At 52.8% G+C, this 15,013-nt stretch overlaps 1 protein-coding gene across 1 annotated transcript in view; it reads left to right on the top strand.

Annotated features, from left to right (window-relative positions):
• SPTBN4 (spectrin beta, non-erythrocytic 4) overlaps positions 1–15,013 on the top strand; it is a 77,410-nt gene that overhangs the window by 19,290 nt on the left and 43,107 nt on the right. The window contains exons 13-17 of the mRNA XM_083454671.1: positions 1,495–2,368; positions 3,413–3,550; positions 5,863–6,243; positions 6,661–7,036; positions 12,290–12,492. Of these exons, the coding sequence (XP_083310797.1) occupies positions 1,495–2,368; positions 3,413–3,550; positions 5,863–6,243; positions 6,661–7,036; positions 12,290–12,492 (1,972 nt within the window). The remainder of the gene's footprint in view (positions 1–1,494; positions 2,369–3,412; positions 3,551–5,862; positions 6,244–6,660; positions 7,037–12,289; positions 12,493–15,013) is intronic.

Below are 15,013 nucleotides of genomic sequence, written 5' to 3'. Positions count from 1 at the left end.
TTCTTTCTCTTGCAGAAGTGGTGAACAATGGTAAAGTTATTGTCTTAAAGATGACTCACAAGCTCTGTGAATTCTCGGTCAAGAGGTTTTATTCCCAGACCAGGTTCAAGCATTACAGTAGCAAAGATATTTTCAGTTGTTAAAATAAACAGCAATTAACAGTACACTATCAAACAAAAGTCTCCTCTCCCACACATCGTAAATGACAGGAACAGTCATTCAGCAGAATTTACAGGCAATACTCTTCGGACAGACGTCTGCAAAAACGAAGCCCAGTGGTGGTCTTCTTATTAGCACTTCCAGCTGATGCTAATTAAGCTCAGAGTGCCTCTCCCAAATTTAAAGGAAAACTCTGGAAAACTGCTAGAAACTTTCTACTCATTTCTGGCGGAATGGTTCCCTAACAGAAAGCTCAGAGGCAGAAAGATCAGGTTAGCCGACAAAGGGATGGTGTAGAATAGGAGAGACAGAGGGGTGGGACTTCATCTGGAGCAACCCCATTATTTCAGGGAGGCTGCCTTCCTTTGTGTCTCTCTGTGAGCAGTGGAATAAATTACTTGGTAAGAACTCCTCTTGTTGATCTGCTTCCTGGATGCCACCAGGGGAGGGATCGGGTTCCCAGAAGCCAGACACCGGCCTGCTTTGGCCTGGTGGGGGCAGGAATGGGGAGTCCCTGAACCAAGTCGGGCTCCCTGACCCCTGGGCCAGGAGCACCCCAAGACCCACAGCAGCAGACACGAGAGAGTGTGTGTGTCCTTCCTTCTCCCCCTCGTCTTCCTCCTGCTGCTTTGACTCTCTCTTTTAAAAAAAATACTTTTTATTAATTTTTACAGTTTTATCAGTCACAATCAACATTATTTCAAAAACAAAATACAATACAATTCCCCACCCCCCTCCACCCCACCCCACCCCCGAGACTTCCCTCAACTTCCTTTTCTGGTTCTTAAATTTTTGCTTCCCCTGCTTGTTTTAATTTACCTTACTATTACGATCTTTAATTTAAATATTATTATATTCTTAACCTTTTTATAGCACACCTCTAACACTTTATTATTTTCCAGTTTTCACCTCTTAATTTTTATGTTATTAAGTGGTTAGTCAAACCCTGCTAGGGAGTCCATTTCTTCATAGTTTTTCTGTAAGTATAACATAAATGGTTCCCAGTCTTTTTTTAAGTCTCTGTTATCCTTGTCTCTAAGTTTTCTGGTTAACCTTGCCATATTCCATCAGTTCCTTTTGCCATTCTTCATTAGTTGGCATCTTGTTGTCTTCCCATTTCTGGCCTAGTAAAATCCTAGCCGCCGTTGTTGTACACAATCAATAACTTCTTCTTTTCTTTTGGCAAGTCTTGACCTGTAATGCCTAACAAAAATGTTTCTGGCTTTTTAACAAATGTGGTCTTCAACATTTTGCAGTTCCACCCCATGTGAAAAAAGTGCCTTCTTTTTCTTTGTGCTTCCAACACTCACCCGCCCCTTCCTGCTTCCCCTGCAGGCTACCAGCCCTGCGACCCGCAGGTCATCTGCAACCGGGTCAGCCACGTCCAGAGCTGCCTGGAGCAGCTGCAGGAGCTGGCCTCCAAGCGGCGCCAGGAGCTGGAAGCGTCTCGCCAGCTGTGGTCCTTCTTCCAGGAGATGGAGGAGGCGGAGGCCTGGGTGCGCGAGAAGGAGCGCATCCTGTCCTCCCCTTGCGGCTACGGCAAGGACCTCAACAGCGTGGCCAAGCTGCTCAGCAAGCACAGCATCCTCCTGGGTGAGCTGGGCGGGCGCCGCTCTCTGCTGCAGACGGCCATGCGCCGGGGAGAACAGGTCCTGCTCCGCAGGCAGGGCGCGCCGGGCGCCATCCAGGAGAAGACCCGCGAGGTGCGCCAGCACTGGAAGAAGCTGGAGGAGCTGGCGGCCGCCCACCTGCGGAAGCTGCAGGAGGCCCTCGCCTTCCACCAGTTCAGCGCCGACACCGAGGACCTGGTGGTGTGGCTGCAGGACGCCTACCGCCTGGTCTCCAGCGACGACTTTGGCCACGACGAGTACTCCACCCAGTCGCTGGTCAAGAAGCACAAGGGCGTGGCCGAGGAGATCGACCAGCACCGGGGGACCGTCCTGGCACTGCGCACCCAGCTGGCCGCCCTGGCACCCGAGTACCACGAGCTGGTGGACGTCCAGGTGCGCATCGTGGAGGTGGAGCAGCTGTACGGGGAGGTGGCCGAGGTGGCCGTCCTGCGCCGCCAGTGGCTCCAGGACGCCCTGGCCGTCTACCGCATGTTTGGCGAGGTCAACGCCTGCGAGGTCTGGATCGACGAGAAGGAGCAGTGGCTCAACCGCATGGAGGTGCCCCAGAAGCTGGAGGACGTGGAGGTGGTGCAGCACCGGTAAGGGCAGCGGAAGGGGGCAGATTCTGGCACCACGGCTGGTGGGAGGAAACGGGGTGGGAGGGCAGCTTGTGCAGAGAGAAGCAGGCTGGGGCTCAGGGGGGGGGCACCTGCCTGGCATGCAGAAAGACCCTGGTTCCGTCCTCTGGCATTGTCCTGCGGCCGCCCTTCGCCCCGTGGGAATGTTCAGGGAGGCAGGAGAGGATACATTGTTTATTAATATCCTTCCTAACTTGTGCTAGCAAGTTCCTTAACTTAGCAGAGTTTTACATTCCCCTTTTAAACGCACAGCAGGCAGCTGGTTGCAGGCTTGTGTAAGCCTCTCACTGCTAAGTTCCTTTCAAGTTCCCTTATATCCCCCTAAAAAGAATAAACATGCCACAATCTTGTGTCAAGTATATAAAAGAAGTTTACTCACAAATCATCAGTTCACAGATGGATCCCTGAAGGCAGACTTAGTTACAAATAACTATATACATGTGGATCTATCCCATATGGGGATGATCCCAGTGTCCTCTGTTGGCTAGAGCATCTCTAGCTAAAAAGCTGCTCCAACGACGGAGGAAGTCAAAGAGAGAGCGGGGGCTGCATACCTTGTCCTTTTGTTACCTGGACAGGTAAGGTCACGCCCACCTCTGGTCACATGCAAGAGGAAGGATGCTCCAGGCCTGGAGGAAACAGGAAGCTTTCGACTGGCTGGATCAAACATCTCCTTGCATGTCCACTCTAGGAAAACAAGGAATGTTGTACTTGACTGCTACTTATGCATCACATCCCACAAGTGGATGGATATGGGGTCAGGCCCCTCACAGATAGACTGGTCCCGAGCGGTTATGGGCTTCGTATCTCAGTGGGATTCTGGAGGGAAGGAGGGCCAGAAAATGGCCCAATGGGATGGAGGAACAGAGCTGGCCTCTGGGAAGGACGCCCGGCCACCTCCTGGGATAGAGTGGAAGGCCAGAGCTCCTGGGCTGGGGGCTGCCCTGCTGCCCTCTTTCTACCCCCCTTTCTGCCCTGATGGGTCTCCCCCGTCTTCCTCCGCAGGTTCGAAAGCCTCGACCAAGAAATGAACAGCCTCATGGGCCGGATCCTGGACGTCAACCAGATAGTGCAACAGCTGGTGGACGGGGGCCACCCCAGCTCCTCCGAGGTCCGCTCCTGCCAGGACCACCTGAACAGCAGGTACAAAGCATCCCTTGCGCTGAAAGGCAAGGGCAGCTCACTGGAGCATGCGCAGAGTGCTTTGCTCAGAGGAGGCTCAGCCAGCCACAGAGATCTGAGCGTAGGGCTTTCCTGACTGGGCGGGGGGCAGTGGGCTTTCTGTAGCCCCGATGTGGGCTGGCAGTAAGCAGGGCACACTGCCCCATTAAGTGAGGCGGACTGGCTTCCTTCGCCCAGCTGGACCCCTGAGATGGCGGATTCCCCTCCCGCTCCCCCCGCAAGCAGAGTGCAGAAGGGACGAGGGAGGCCTGTCCTCAGAGAGCCCCCCACCCGCCTCTGCTCTCTTTAGAGGACTGTCCCCTTTGCCACCTCCGCCCTGGGGGGGCCTCAAAAGCAGCCACCTCTCATTTGGCTCATTGCTGCTTCTTGTTTGGCTGCAGCCCTGAGGGGCTCGTCGTCCTACGAGGATAATTGGACGTCCGTCCACCCCCCACCCCCACCCGCTTCGCTGCAGCAAAATGTCACGGCACCACTGTGCGCAAAAGGGCACATGGGACCCCTGAGGGAGCCATCTCTGTCTGCCACCCACCTCTCCCCCCTGCTGTGTTGCCTTTGCAAGCAGCTCCCCAGTCCCCAAGCCCCCCTTCCTCTCTCTCTCTCTCTTTCCCCTTTCTCCTGAGTGGGGCTTAAATCAAAGCCCCCCACAAAGCTGCGCACAGATCCCCCCAAACCCCCAGCCCACAGAAGCATTGACTTTTGTGGACTGAAAAAAGAGGGGGAGAGAAAGAGAGAGAGACGGAGAGCATTTTTGCCAGGCTTCCCTGCTCTGGTCGCTTCGAGGCCATTTCAACTCGCCAGCGGCGACCAGGTGAGAGTCTGCTGACCAGCTTTGCCTGCTGATACCCTTCTTGATCAAGGGATGGAGAGAAAAGATGGGGCCTTTGAGTTGGGAGAAAAGGCGAGCCTGAGAGAAGTTTGCAAAATGAGGCCTGACATGAGGAAAGTGGAGAGAGGAAAGTTTTTCTCTTAACACTAGAACTCAGGGACATCCCATGAAGGTGGAACGAATGAATGAATGAATGAATCTTTATTTGCGTCAGCCATCGGTCATAGCAATAGAACAACAATACAATATACAAAGAATAGAAATAAAAAGTCAATTATATCAAATACATTTTAGGGTTTTGAATCAATAGTCAAATAGTGGATCTTATTTTGATTACCGCAGCTAAAATCCTTGCCACTTTTGCTGTCCCTTGCTCATCTCACCAAGAGAAAGGAAACAGTGGCTGGGTGACCCGGAATGGACACTGAAAGAAGGGTGCTAATCTCATTCCTCAAGCCTTTATCAAGAGTGCAAGCCAGAAGGGCATGTGCCACTGATTTGCGACTGCCATCTCCACAGGGACATAAGCGTTTTTCATGTGGAATATGTTGGAATCATCCCTTAAGTCCAGCTGAGGGCAATACATTAAATCTTGCGAGAGTAAAAGCGTGTCTATATTTTAGGATCACTCAGTTATGCAGATATGGTGCCAGAGAGTCGAAATGGGAAGGTGGAAAATAGCCATACCATGGGCCGAATTTCCTGATTGTGGCCAAGTTGTTCTGGCGCTCAATATCATTTAGGTACTGACAAATTAGGCTGTTTGCTTTACTAAAACCCAAAGTGAGTAGCTGTTGTGGTGATAAACCACAAGGGTGAAGTTTTTGATAGACAATTTTAGTCCAGGCGCTCTTGTGACCATCTTGCAGCACTAGGGATATTAGACCGGGGGGATTTGAGTTTAGGCGAAACCAGGAGTTAAGTGTCCTACACCAGATCTGTAATTCTACCGAGGGAAGATTAGCCTCTAGGCGCAATGATGCGTTTGGGACACAGGGTGGGACAGAGAGAATTTGCCTGAAGAACTTTGATAGGACAGCTTCCGTAGATCCAAGAGGCATCCCATGAAGGTGCATTTTGGAGGAATAGTTTATTCCAAGCTTCCTCAAACTTGGCCCTCCAGATGTTTTGATACTGCAATTCCCATCATCCCTGACCACTGGTACTGCTAGCTAGGGATCATGGGAGTTGTAGGCCAAAAACATCTGGAGGGCTGAGGTTGGGGAAGCCTGGTTTATTCACACAGCGTAAACTGTGGATGGTTTTAAAAGTGGATTAATCCAATGAATGGAGGAGGAGAGGGCTTTGCTCCACCTCCAGCTGTTGGGGGCAGCCCTGCTTTCTGTGCTGGAAGCCCCGGGAGAGCTGCTTGGTGAGGCCCCATGGTTTGGCCCCTGTGGGGTCCGATGGGCCCCCTTTGGCCCAATCAGCAGGCTCTTCTTTCCAGGTGGAACCGGGTGGTGGAGCTGGTGGAGCACCGCAAAGACCACCTCAACTCCATCCTGAAGATCCAGAACTACCTTCTGGAGTGCAACGAGATCAAGTCGCAGATCCGGGAGAAGCGGCGAGCCGTCGAGTCCACGCAGTACAACAGCGGCGACCTGGGCAGCGTCCTCTCCCTGCAGCGCCGCCTCTCCACCATGGAGGCCGCCCTGGTGGTCCTCGAACCCAGGCTCATCGAGCTGCAGCAGGAGGGGGAGCTGCTGGCCAACACCCACCCGGGCCAAGCCATGGAGATCCTCCTGCAGTTCGAGGAGATCAGCGAGGAGTGGGAGGCCCTCAAGAGGACCCTGCAGGGCTGCGAGGACTCGCTCACCGTGGCCAGCAGGTCAGCCAGGCTCAGCGGGGAGAAGGGAGGGTCTCCTGCCTAAACAGGCAGAGGGGTTGGGGTTGGGGGGGGAGTCCTCAGGCGCAGGGGGAACTGAGGTCTCTGGAGAACATCTCCTCAACCTACCTGGACCCTGAGGTCATCTTCTGAGGCCCTTCTTCTTGTGCTGCCTCCTCGAGAGGTGCGGAGGGTGGCAACACAAGAACGGGGCCTTCTCTGCAGTGGCTCCCCATCTGTGGAATGCTCTCCCCAGGGAAGTTTGCCTGGTGCCTTCCTTACACAACTTTAGGTTGGACCAAACCTTCCCTTGCACGTCTTCCCTAGCATTACAAGGAATGTTGTCCTTGACCGCCTCTCAGGGATCCCCCTCCAGCCCAGGTGTCCCCTGACCCCTCCTGCCCCTCTCCCTCCTTCCAGGCTGCAGCAGTTCATCCAGGACCTGGACAGCTTCCTGACGTGGCTGGTGAAGACGCAGGCGGCCGTGGCCTCGGAGGAGCTGCCAGGCAACCTGGCGGAGGCCGAGCGGCTGCTGAACCACCACGCCTCCCTCAAGGAGGAGATCAACCGCTACGAGGAGGACTACGCCAAGATCCAGGCCGTCAACGACGTGCTGGCGCTGGAGGAGGCCGACCTGCCCTACCTCTCCCTCCAGCAGTGGCTGCAGAAGCTGGACGTGGGCTGGAACAAGCTGCTGGACATGTGGGAGAACCGGAGGGAGGTCCTGGTCCAAGCCCACATCTTCTTCCTCTTCCTGCGGGACGCCAAGCAGGCCGAGGTCTGCCTCTACAACCAGGTAAGGCTGGGCTCCAAACTCACAATGCCTGGGGCTTTGCAAACAACTGCCTGACATGCAGAAGATGTCTTAAGGCAGCCCTGTTCAGGGAAGTTTTTAATGTGTGACATTTTAGTGTATTTTTGGTCTCTGTGGAAGCTGCCCAGAGTGGCTGGGGAAACCCAGCCAGATGGGCGGGGTAAAAATAATAAATTATTATTATTATTATTATTATTATTATTAATCGGAAGAAATGTTACTGCGTTTAATTGCTGCATTTAAATCCCGCCTTTTTCTCCGGGAGCTCAAGCTGCTGTGCCCATGGCCAATGGATTGAGGTCACCAGTCTAGCTGCTGCATTCTGGATTAATTGCAGTTTCCAGGTCACCTTCAAAGGGAGCCCCACGTAGAGCGCATTGCAGTAGTCCAAGTGGGAGATAACCAGAGCATGCACCACTCTGGCGAGATAGTCTGCAGGCAGGTAGGGTCTCATCCTGCGTACCAGATGGAGCTAGTAGACAGCTGCCCTGGACACAGACTTGGCCTGCACTTCCATGGACAGCTGTGAGTCCAAAATGACTCCCAGGCTGCGCACCTGGTCCTTCAGGGGCACAGTTAGCCCATTCAGGACCAGGGAAGAGCTTGGCTGCTGGATGCCAGCAAACCTCCTAGTCCAGCATACTGTTCTTGCAGGGGTCAAATACCACCAACAACCCAGGAAGTGAGGGAGACTGCCTCTGGACCTGCAGGTTCAACGAGGGCCTAAGAAGAGCCTGGCTGCTGGACCAGGCCGGTGGCCCATCGGGTCCAACCTCCTCTCCTTGCAGGGCTTCTTCCTCCTCCTGGGACAGCTGCTTCCCTCCAGAAGTCTGTTTAGGGAAGCTTTTAATATTGGATTAATTTCTGTATTTTAATATTTTGCTGGGAGCAACCCAGAGTGGCTGGGGAAACCCAGCCAGATGGGTGGGGTATAAATAAATTATCATTATCATTATCATTATCCGACTGCAGCCCCACCAGCTGCAGCCACCAGGTCTGTGCTCCTCCTGGTGTCGTACGCCTGGAGCTCATGGGAGTCCAAGATGTCCAGAGAGGACCAGGTTGGCCAAGCCTCTTCTGGGGCATTGGGAACGGACGACCGCGAACTGAAGCCCTCCGGAGTTGAAGCCGCTGGAGAGGGATGATTCTGGCTCAGCTTTTCTGAGCAGCAAAAGCTCCTTTGGCAGAGATTTAGCAGGCGGCTTTCGAGTCGGCTTTCAGGCCCAAGTAGCAAGATTTAGCTGGCTGCTTGGGACTTGCGGTGTGCAAGGAGGCCATTTATCAATCAGTTGCTAATTGCTGGCGGGTAATTGTTCGCCTTTTCATTCCCATTAATTAGGCGTTTGGGTCGGATGATGACCAGCAATTACAGTTAGTTATATGTTCTTTGTACAGAGGCTGTTAACTGTCAGATCACGGGGGAAATATTCTGAGTGTCACAAAGGGGGAGATCTCCTCCAGAGCAGCCCCTTGGAGAGGAGTTTTGCAAGAACTTCGCCGCCTCCATTTTTCAGGGAGGTTTGCGCAGGAGAATGTCTGAGCTTGGAGGTTTTCAAGCAGAGGTCGGATGGGCATCTGTCAGGGTTGCTTTAGCTGAGATTCCGGCATTGCAAGAGGGGGGTGGACTGGATGACCCCTGGGGTCCCTTCCAACTTGTAATATTCTGTGGTTCTATGACCTTTGGTTACTAAAACAGAAGTCGGCTGGGTGGGCACTTTAGCAGTCATCTAGGTCGGGATCTACACCCAGGGAAAAACACACTATAAATAAGCCATAAATTAAATCGTTATAGGAAAAGAAAAAATACTCTATGTAAAATCACATAGAGCGCTAGGCTCAGTGGTTTAGCCCACAGCACCACCTGTCTTGCTGTATGTAGGTTTTATCTTATTTGTTTTTTGTCTTATATTTTGGAAATGTACATCCAGTTTTTTGTTTCCTTTCCAAGAGACTGGGGCCCTAAGCTAGAGCTTGTTGAGCTTATACGTAACTCTGGCACTGGGGTGGCCCTTCTGGAGTCTCGGCTGCCCTCTCTCCTCCTGCCCCTGGCCCCTCCGGCCGTCTCTGGCTTTGCAAAGCGGAGCTAAACGGCGCATCCTTCCGCCCGGGCGCATCTCAAAGGCTCGTGGCTCCTGCAGCCGCCTTGCTGGCCGCACTCACTCTCATGCACCATTGAGTCGGTCTGGCTGTCACTTTGCAGCTGGGGCTCAGCCGGAGCTGGCGCCAAACGCCAGGAAGCCGCCCAGGGAGGCAGGCAGTCAGGGGGAAGCCAAGAGCGCCTGGGGGGTCGCCCGTCCCCCCGTTGTCTGGGGCTCCAGGGGCCCCCTCCCCCATCTCCACCTTTAGCCCAGACACCTTACTATTAAAGATTTAGCCTCTTCCACCCCCCGCCCTAGAGGCCCAAAGGGGCTCTGCCAGTCCATTAGCTGCCACTGATGCATGAACCAGTCGGAGCCCAGGGGGCAGCCGCGTCCCAAGACCCCCTTAGGGGCCAGAAGGGGATGCAAGCAGCAAGAAAGAGATTCCGACTGAAGCTCCGGAAGAAATTTCTGGTGGGAGAGCAGATCTGCGGTGGAACGGGAGAGGGTGGCCTCTCCTTCCCTGAAGGTTTGTAAGCAGAGGTTGGGTGGTCTGTCAGGGATGTTTTAATAATAAATAAAAATAATAAATTTTTATTTATACCCCGCCCTCCCCAGCCAGAGCCGGGCTCAGGTTGGCTAACACCAGTAAAATTACAATAAAAACATAATAGGGAAAAGGAAAAAAAAAATCATTTCACTTTTAATTTGTATTCTGCCTTTCTATATCACTTTACGCAAGGCAGCTGACAGCAAAACAGACAGCAAAGATCACACACCTATTTATCCAATCCGGTAGAAGGAAGTATTTAAAATAAACATATTAAATAAAGCAATGTTCAATAACCCATTAGCATATAATAGCAAACAGTAAAATTAAATATCAGCAAATAATAATGAAGCAGTTTGCATTTAATAGTTACAAGAATGACTAATAAAAAGAACTTCATAAAATATCACAAAACATACAAAACCATGTAAAGGGATCAAACTGAGAAACAAGGACCCACAACTTGTAAAATTGTTTTCGTTGTGATTCCTGCATTGCAGCAGGTGGGACTAGATGGCTCTTGAAGGTCCCTTCCAGCTCTCTGATTCTTGGACTGTCATTTAGAATCCTGTATCTGCATGTCCAGCTCTTTCTCCCATGTATCTGAAGGCCTCACAGCAGACTTGCAGGACCCCCACATGGCCGGCCCTGCAAGAGGCTTGCCCTGGGAGCTCCCTGCTTCAGGGGAGGGGGTCGAATGGGAGTCCGGGCCCCTGCTCTCCTCCTACCTTGCTTACAAGGGTTCCCACCCCAGCAGCTGAGGCAGAAGTGGGGCGAGACGTGGGCATCCAAGTGTCCCTTGCCATCCTCACTGCAGCAGCTGTTGCTCGCCTCCCTCGGCACAGATGGCCTCTGCATACGCACGAGAAGCGAGGAGGAGGGCCAGGCTGCCGGGGAGCCCCTGGGATCGTGCCGGGTTGGGGGGAGGCAAAGAGGGTCACGGCCAGGGCAGGAGCTTGGGGGGGGGGGACTCCTGGGTTCTCTGGACTTTTCAGCTGAGAGAAAGGGCAAGTCAGAGGTGGCATGGCAGGAGTTAATGATGCGCAGCCTATAAAAGGGGGAGGGAATTCTGCGCCTTCTCTCCCAAGAGGAGAACTCATGGATGTCCAAGGAAGAGGAACACTGGAAGGTCCAGGACAGATGAAAGGAAGTCCGTCTTCACCAGAGTTAAACTTTGGAACTCCCTCCCACAGGAGACAGCGAGGGCACCCCCCTGGGTGGCTTGAAAAGAGGGTGGGGAAAATTCCTGGAGGCGGAGGGGGCATTTGGGGGCTCCTAGCCAGAATGACCCTGCTCTGCTTCGGAGGCAGGAAAGTTTCCAAATCCCAGTTTCTGGAAACCGCAGGAGCGGAGAGTGGCAGCTGAGCTGAAATGCTTCCACGCTTCCCATAGGGGCACCTGGTCAGCCACTGGGAGAGTAGGGTGCTGGACTGGATTGTGCTCTTACATTCTTAGGTTGGCGTTGGAGCAGGAGGTTTCGAGACGTGATTCTTCCTCATTGCCCACAGCAGTGCCGGATTTACGTATCACCTAACAAGCTCTAGCTTAGGGCCCCACTCTCTTGGGCCCCCCCCAAAACATTCAAAGAAATTGGCTCCTAGGATGTAAGACATGGGCCCCGCCTGCTCATCTGCCCCCTCAAATATCCCTGCTTTGCTCCTTTCTATATATAGGGTGCCAACATTCTGCATGGACTGGTTGCAGGGCAACATGGGCAAAGGGCTTGAGATACCTATTCTGTCCATCAATTACCATATAGCATATATTCAACACCAGGGCTGTCTTAAGCATATGCGGCGTCGGGGTGCGATGATCCGTTCAACCCCCCCCCCAGTTGCCCAGTCCCAGGTGTGCAGGAGGGTGGAGCTGGCTGACCACCTCAGCGTCTCGCTGGCTCAGTCGCCCCCAAACCCGCGGCGCAGAAGAGCCCACTGCGGCCCTCCGACCGACAGGCGGGCTCTTCCCCGGACTCAGCTCTTGGGCCCCGGACTCTTGGCCTGGCGCTTCTGAGAGCCGGGTGCCCCCCCCAGGTGCCCCACACCCCTAGCGCCTATGGGTAACACGGTCCTGTTCAACACAAAAAACAGCTGACAAAGGACAGCTGGACATATCAAGGGCCCCATTACCTTCAGGAGCTGAGGGCCGCATCCAACCTCAATCCGGCCCTGGCCCACAGTCTGTGTTTGTCACGGGACCCTCTCCTATTGCCCTTCCCCCTCTGCTCACAGCCGTGGGTCTGGGGGTCGGTGGGTGGGAATGGCAACCGAGAGGCAGTCTCCGGCAGCCGGAAGCCCCAGAGACCCTCCTGCTGCTCTCTCAACAGCCCCCTTGATCTGAGCTCCTGCCCCCAAAAGACGGGCTCTCCGGGCTCTCTGTTCCTTGGCCTCCCAAGCCGCTCGCTCTTTCTTACCTGGCACGGCTTTCATCCTCGTTTCCGACTTTTTTTTATTTCATAAAAGTTTTATGCTGCTCGATTGAGGAGAGAACTTCGAAGCCATTCGCGGGAAAGACAAAGCAATAAAATGTTGAGTGCAGAAAAGCGAGCAGTGATGGCCGATATAGCAGTAGAGTCGGGGCCGATGGAAACTCTTGTCTCCTTTCTTTCAGGAGACCACCCTGGCACACACGGAGCTGCCCACGACGGTGGAGGGGGTGGAGAAGGCCATCAAGAAGCACAAGGACTTCATGACCACCATGGACCTCAACATGCAGAAGACCACCACGGCCCTCAAGGCGGGCGAGAGCCTCATCCGCCAGGGCAACATCTATGGCCAGAGGGTGAAGGAGAAGATGGACGGCCTCCGGGCAAAGTAAGGAACCGGGGGGGGGGCGGGGGGGCTGAGAGCCTTAGATATATGTCTATATTAAGGTTAGAGTGACAAGCGCACAACTGCTGGTTGCTGGCCTGCTTGATGGGTTCCTGCAGATCTCTTGGAGCACAAAATACGTCTGCCTGAAAGTGGCTGCAGGAGCAGAGGCAGAATTAGTTAAACTGTGGAACTCACTGCTACAGGAGGCGCCAAAAAGAGGGTGAGATAAATTCACGGGGGAGAGGAGGATCCGTTGCCCCAAGCCAGGATGGCTCTGCTCTGCTGCCACCTCCAGGGGAAGCTTCTCTTGGGCTCAGATCCTGCGGGTGGGTTTTCCCTAAGGGGGAAGAAAAGGGCGCTGGACTAGGTGGGAGCCCTTTGGCCTGATCCAGCAGCCTCTTCCGGTGCGCTGAATTCACTTCAGTTAAGAGGCAGAGAATGGGACTGGACTACACTGCAGGGTTTCTTGTAAGCAGCTTATTTGTTTATTTAGATTTAATTTCTATACCAGCTATATGTGGAGGCCAGCTCTGGATGCCCGAAGGTCTCAGGGCGGTTCACATAAGATCAAATACTGTACATAAAATAAAAATAAAAACAACCCAATAACCCTCCTGCAAGAGCCAGCATTTTAAAAAGGATATAGGATGTCGTTGTCGTCTTCTTTCTCTTCTCTTCTTTGGCGATCCTTCATAGCCGAGTAAGATTGTCTTCCATAAGCACAGTTTTAGCAGAGAGTCCAGAAGTGACTGTGGAGGCCAATTCTGGATCCCCACGTCCTTCCACAGTGGGGACATTGGTTTCCGGGCTGGAGCCGATCCCGGTGTGGATTTGCCAAGCGTGGCTTCCTCTTAGCACGTTTCTCCCTTGCGTCCTGAGTTCGAGCGTCTTCAAAGCCCAGGACACCTTTGGTCAAGGCTGTTCTCCAACTGGAGCACTCGCAGGCCAGTGTTTCCCAATTGTTGGTGTTTATACTACATTTTTAAAGGTTTGCTTTGAGACAGTCTAAACCTCTTTTGCTGACCACCAGCATTATGCTTTCAATTTTTAAGTTCGGAGTAGAGTAGTTGCTTTGGACGATCATCAGGCATCCGAACAACATGACCAGTCCAACAAAGTTGAAGAATCATTGCTTTGACACTGGTGATCTTTGCTTCTTCCAGTATACTAGTATTAGTTTGCTGTCTTCCCAAGTGATGTGTAGAATTTTTCGGAGACACCGTTGATGGAATCTTTTGAGGAGTTGGAGATGGCCTTTATAAGTGGTCCATTGTCTAGGATGTAGATCAAGTCAGGCAAAGACCTGGTTGAAAAGGAATGTTTTTACTTGGCACCTAAAGGTGTATAATAAAGGCACCAGGCAACTTCCCTGGCGAGAGTATTCCAGAGACAGGGAGCCACTGCAGAGAAGGCCCCGTTCTCATGTTGCCACCCTCCGGACCTCTCGAGGAGGAGGCACATGAAGGAGGGCCTCAAAAGATGATCTCAGGGTCCAGGTAGGTTCATATGGGAAGAGGCAGTCCTTGAGGTGTTGTGTCCTGAGCTGGTTATCTCTGGGCCTCAGAACACACACTGGCCTAGCCCAGTCTGCCGGGGGGGGGGAGGGGGGTCACAAGACCCTCTCTTTCTGCATTGGTCTCCCTACGCTCCCCAGAGAAGCAGTCTCAGGATAACCGCATGACAGGTTTGCCCCCATCAGCCACCTTCCCTCCCAGTGTTGACCTCGCATCTGTTGGCCTCACCTCCCAAACTGCAGCATAGGTGTAAGTACCGACTGCAGCTTATTTCTCCCCTCCTGGCATAGAAAACATTTTGCAGGGCAAATCCTGCCCCACCCCAAAAAAACTTGAATCTGAAAGATCATCAGCTCCTATATTCAGTCCCAGTTTCCTCCGTTGCCTCGAATGAGCAGCTGCTGTCTCCATTGCCCTCCAACTACCTTCCCAGCCCCACCTAGAGATGCCAGGGGATGAACCTTGGGTTCTTCGCATGCAAGGCAGGAGAGCTACAGCCCTTCCCTTAAAAATAAAGCCAGGATTCCAGTCCTCATGATTCTGAATCAAGAGATGGTTTCCAAAGGAGCACAAGAAGAAGCTGTCTTCTGCTGAGCCAGACCATTGATCCTTCCAGCTCTATATTGTTATTGGCAGAACAGGGTCAGTTACCGACTGGGAATCCTTTAAATATGCAGAGTGAGCTCTGTTTGGCGAGTGAATCTTGGTTAGAGAGCAGACTTTGCCTGCTGCAATCACACAGGCAAAGAGAGGTAAGAAAATAATAAAAGTTGCTTATTGTAGGAAATGCATAACTCAGATGTGGGAATGTTCAGGGAGGCAGGAGAGGATATATTGTTTATTAATATCCTTCCGACTTGTGCTAGCAAGTTTCTTTACTTACCAGAGTTTACATTCCCCTTTTTACATGCACAGCAGATAGCTGGTTGCAGGCTCGTGTGAGCCTCTCACTATTATACAATTCAGTCTGGCTCAGATTGAATTGTATATTCCTGGTAAGTTCCCTT

This window comes from Podarcis tiliguerta (genome assembly GCF_965153285.1).
Source record: "Podarcis tiliguerta genome assembly, chromosome: 8".
NCBI classification, from domain to species: Eukaryota; Metazoa; Chordata; class Lepidosauria; order Squamata; family Lacertidae; genus Podarcis; species Podarcis tiliguerta.
The sequence above is the reverse complement of the archived record's forward strand: the minus strand, read 5'-3'. Positions and strand labels throughout refer to the sequence as shown.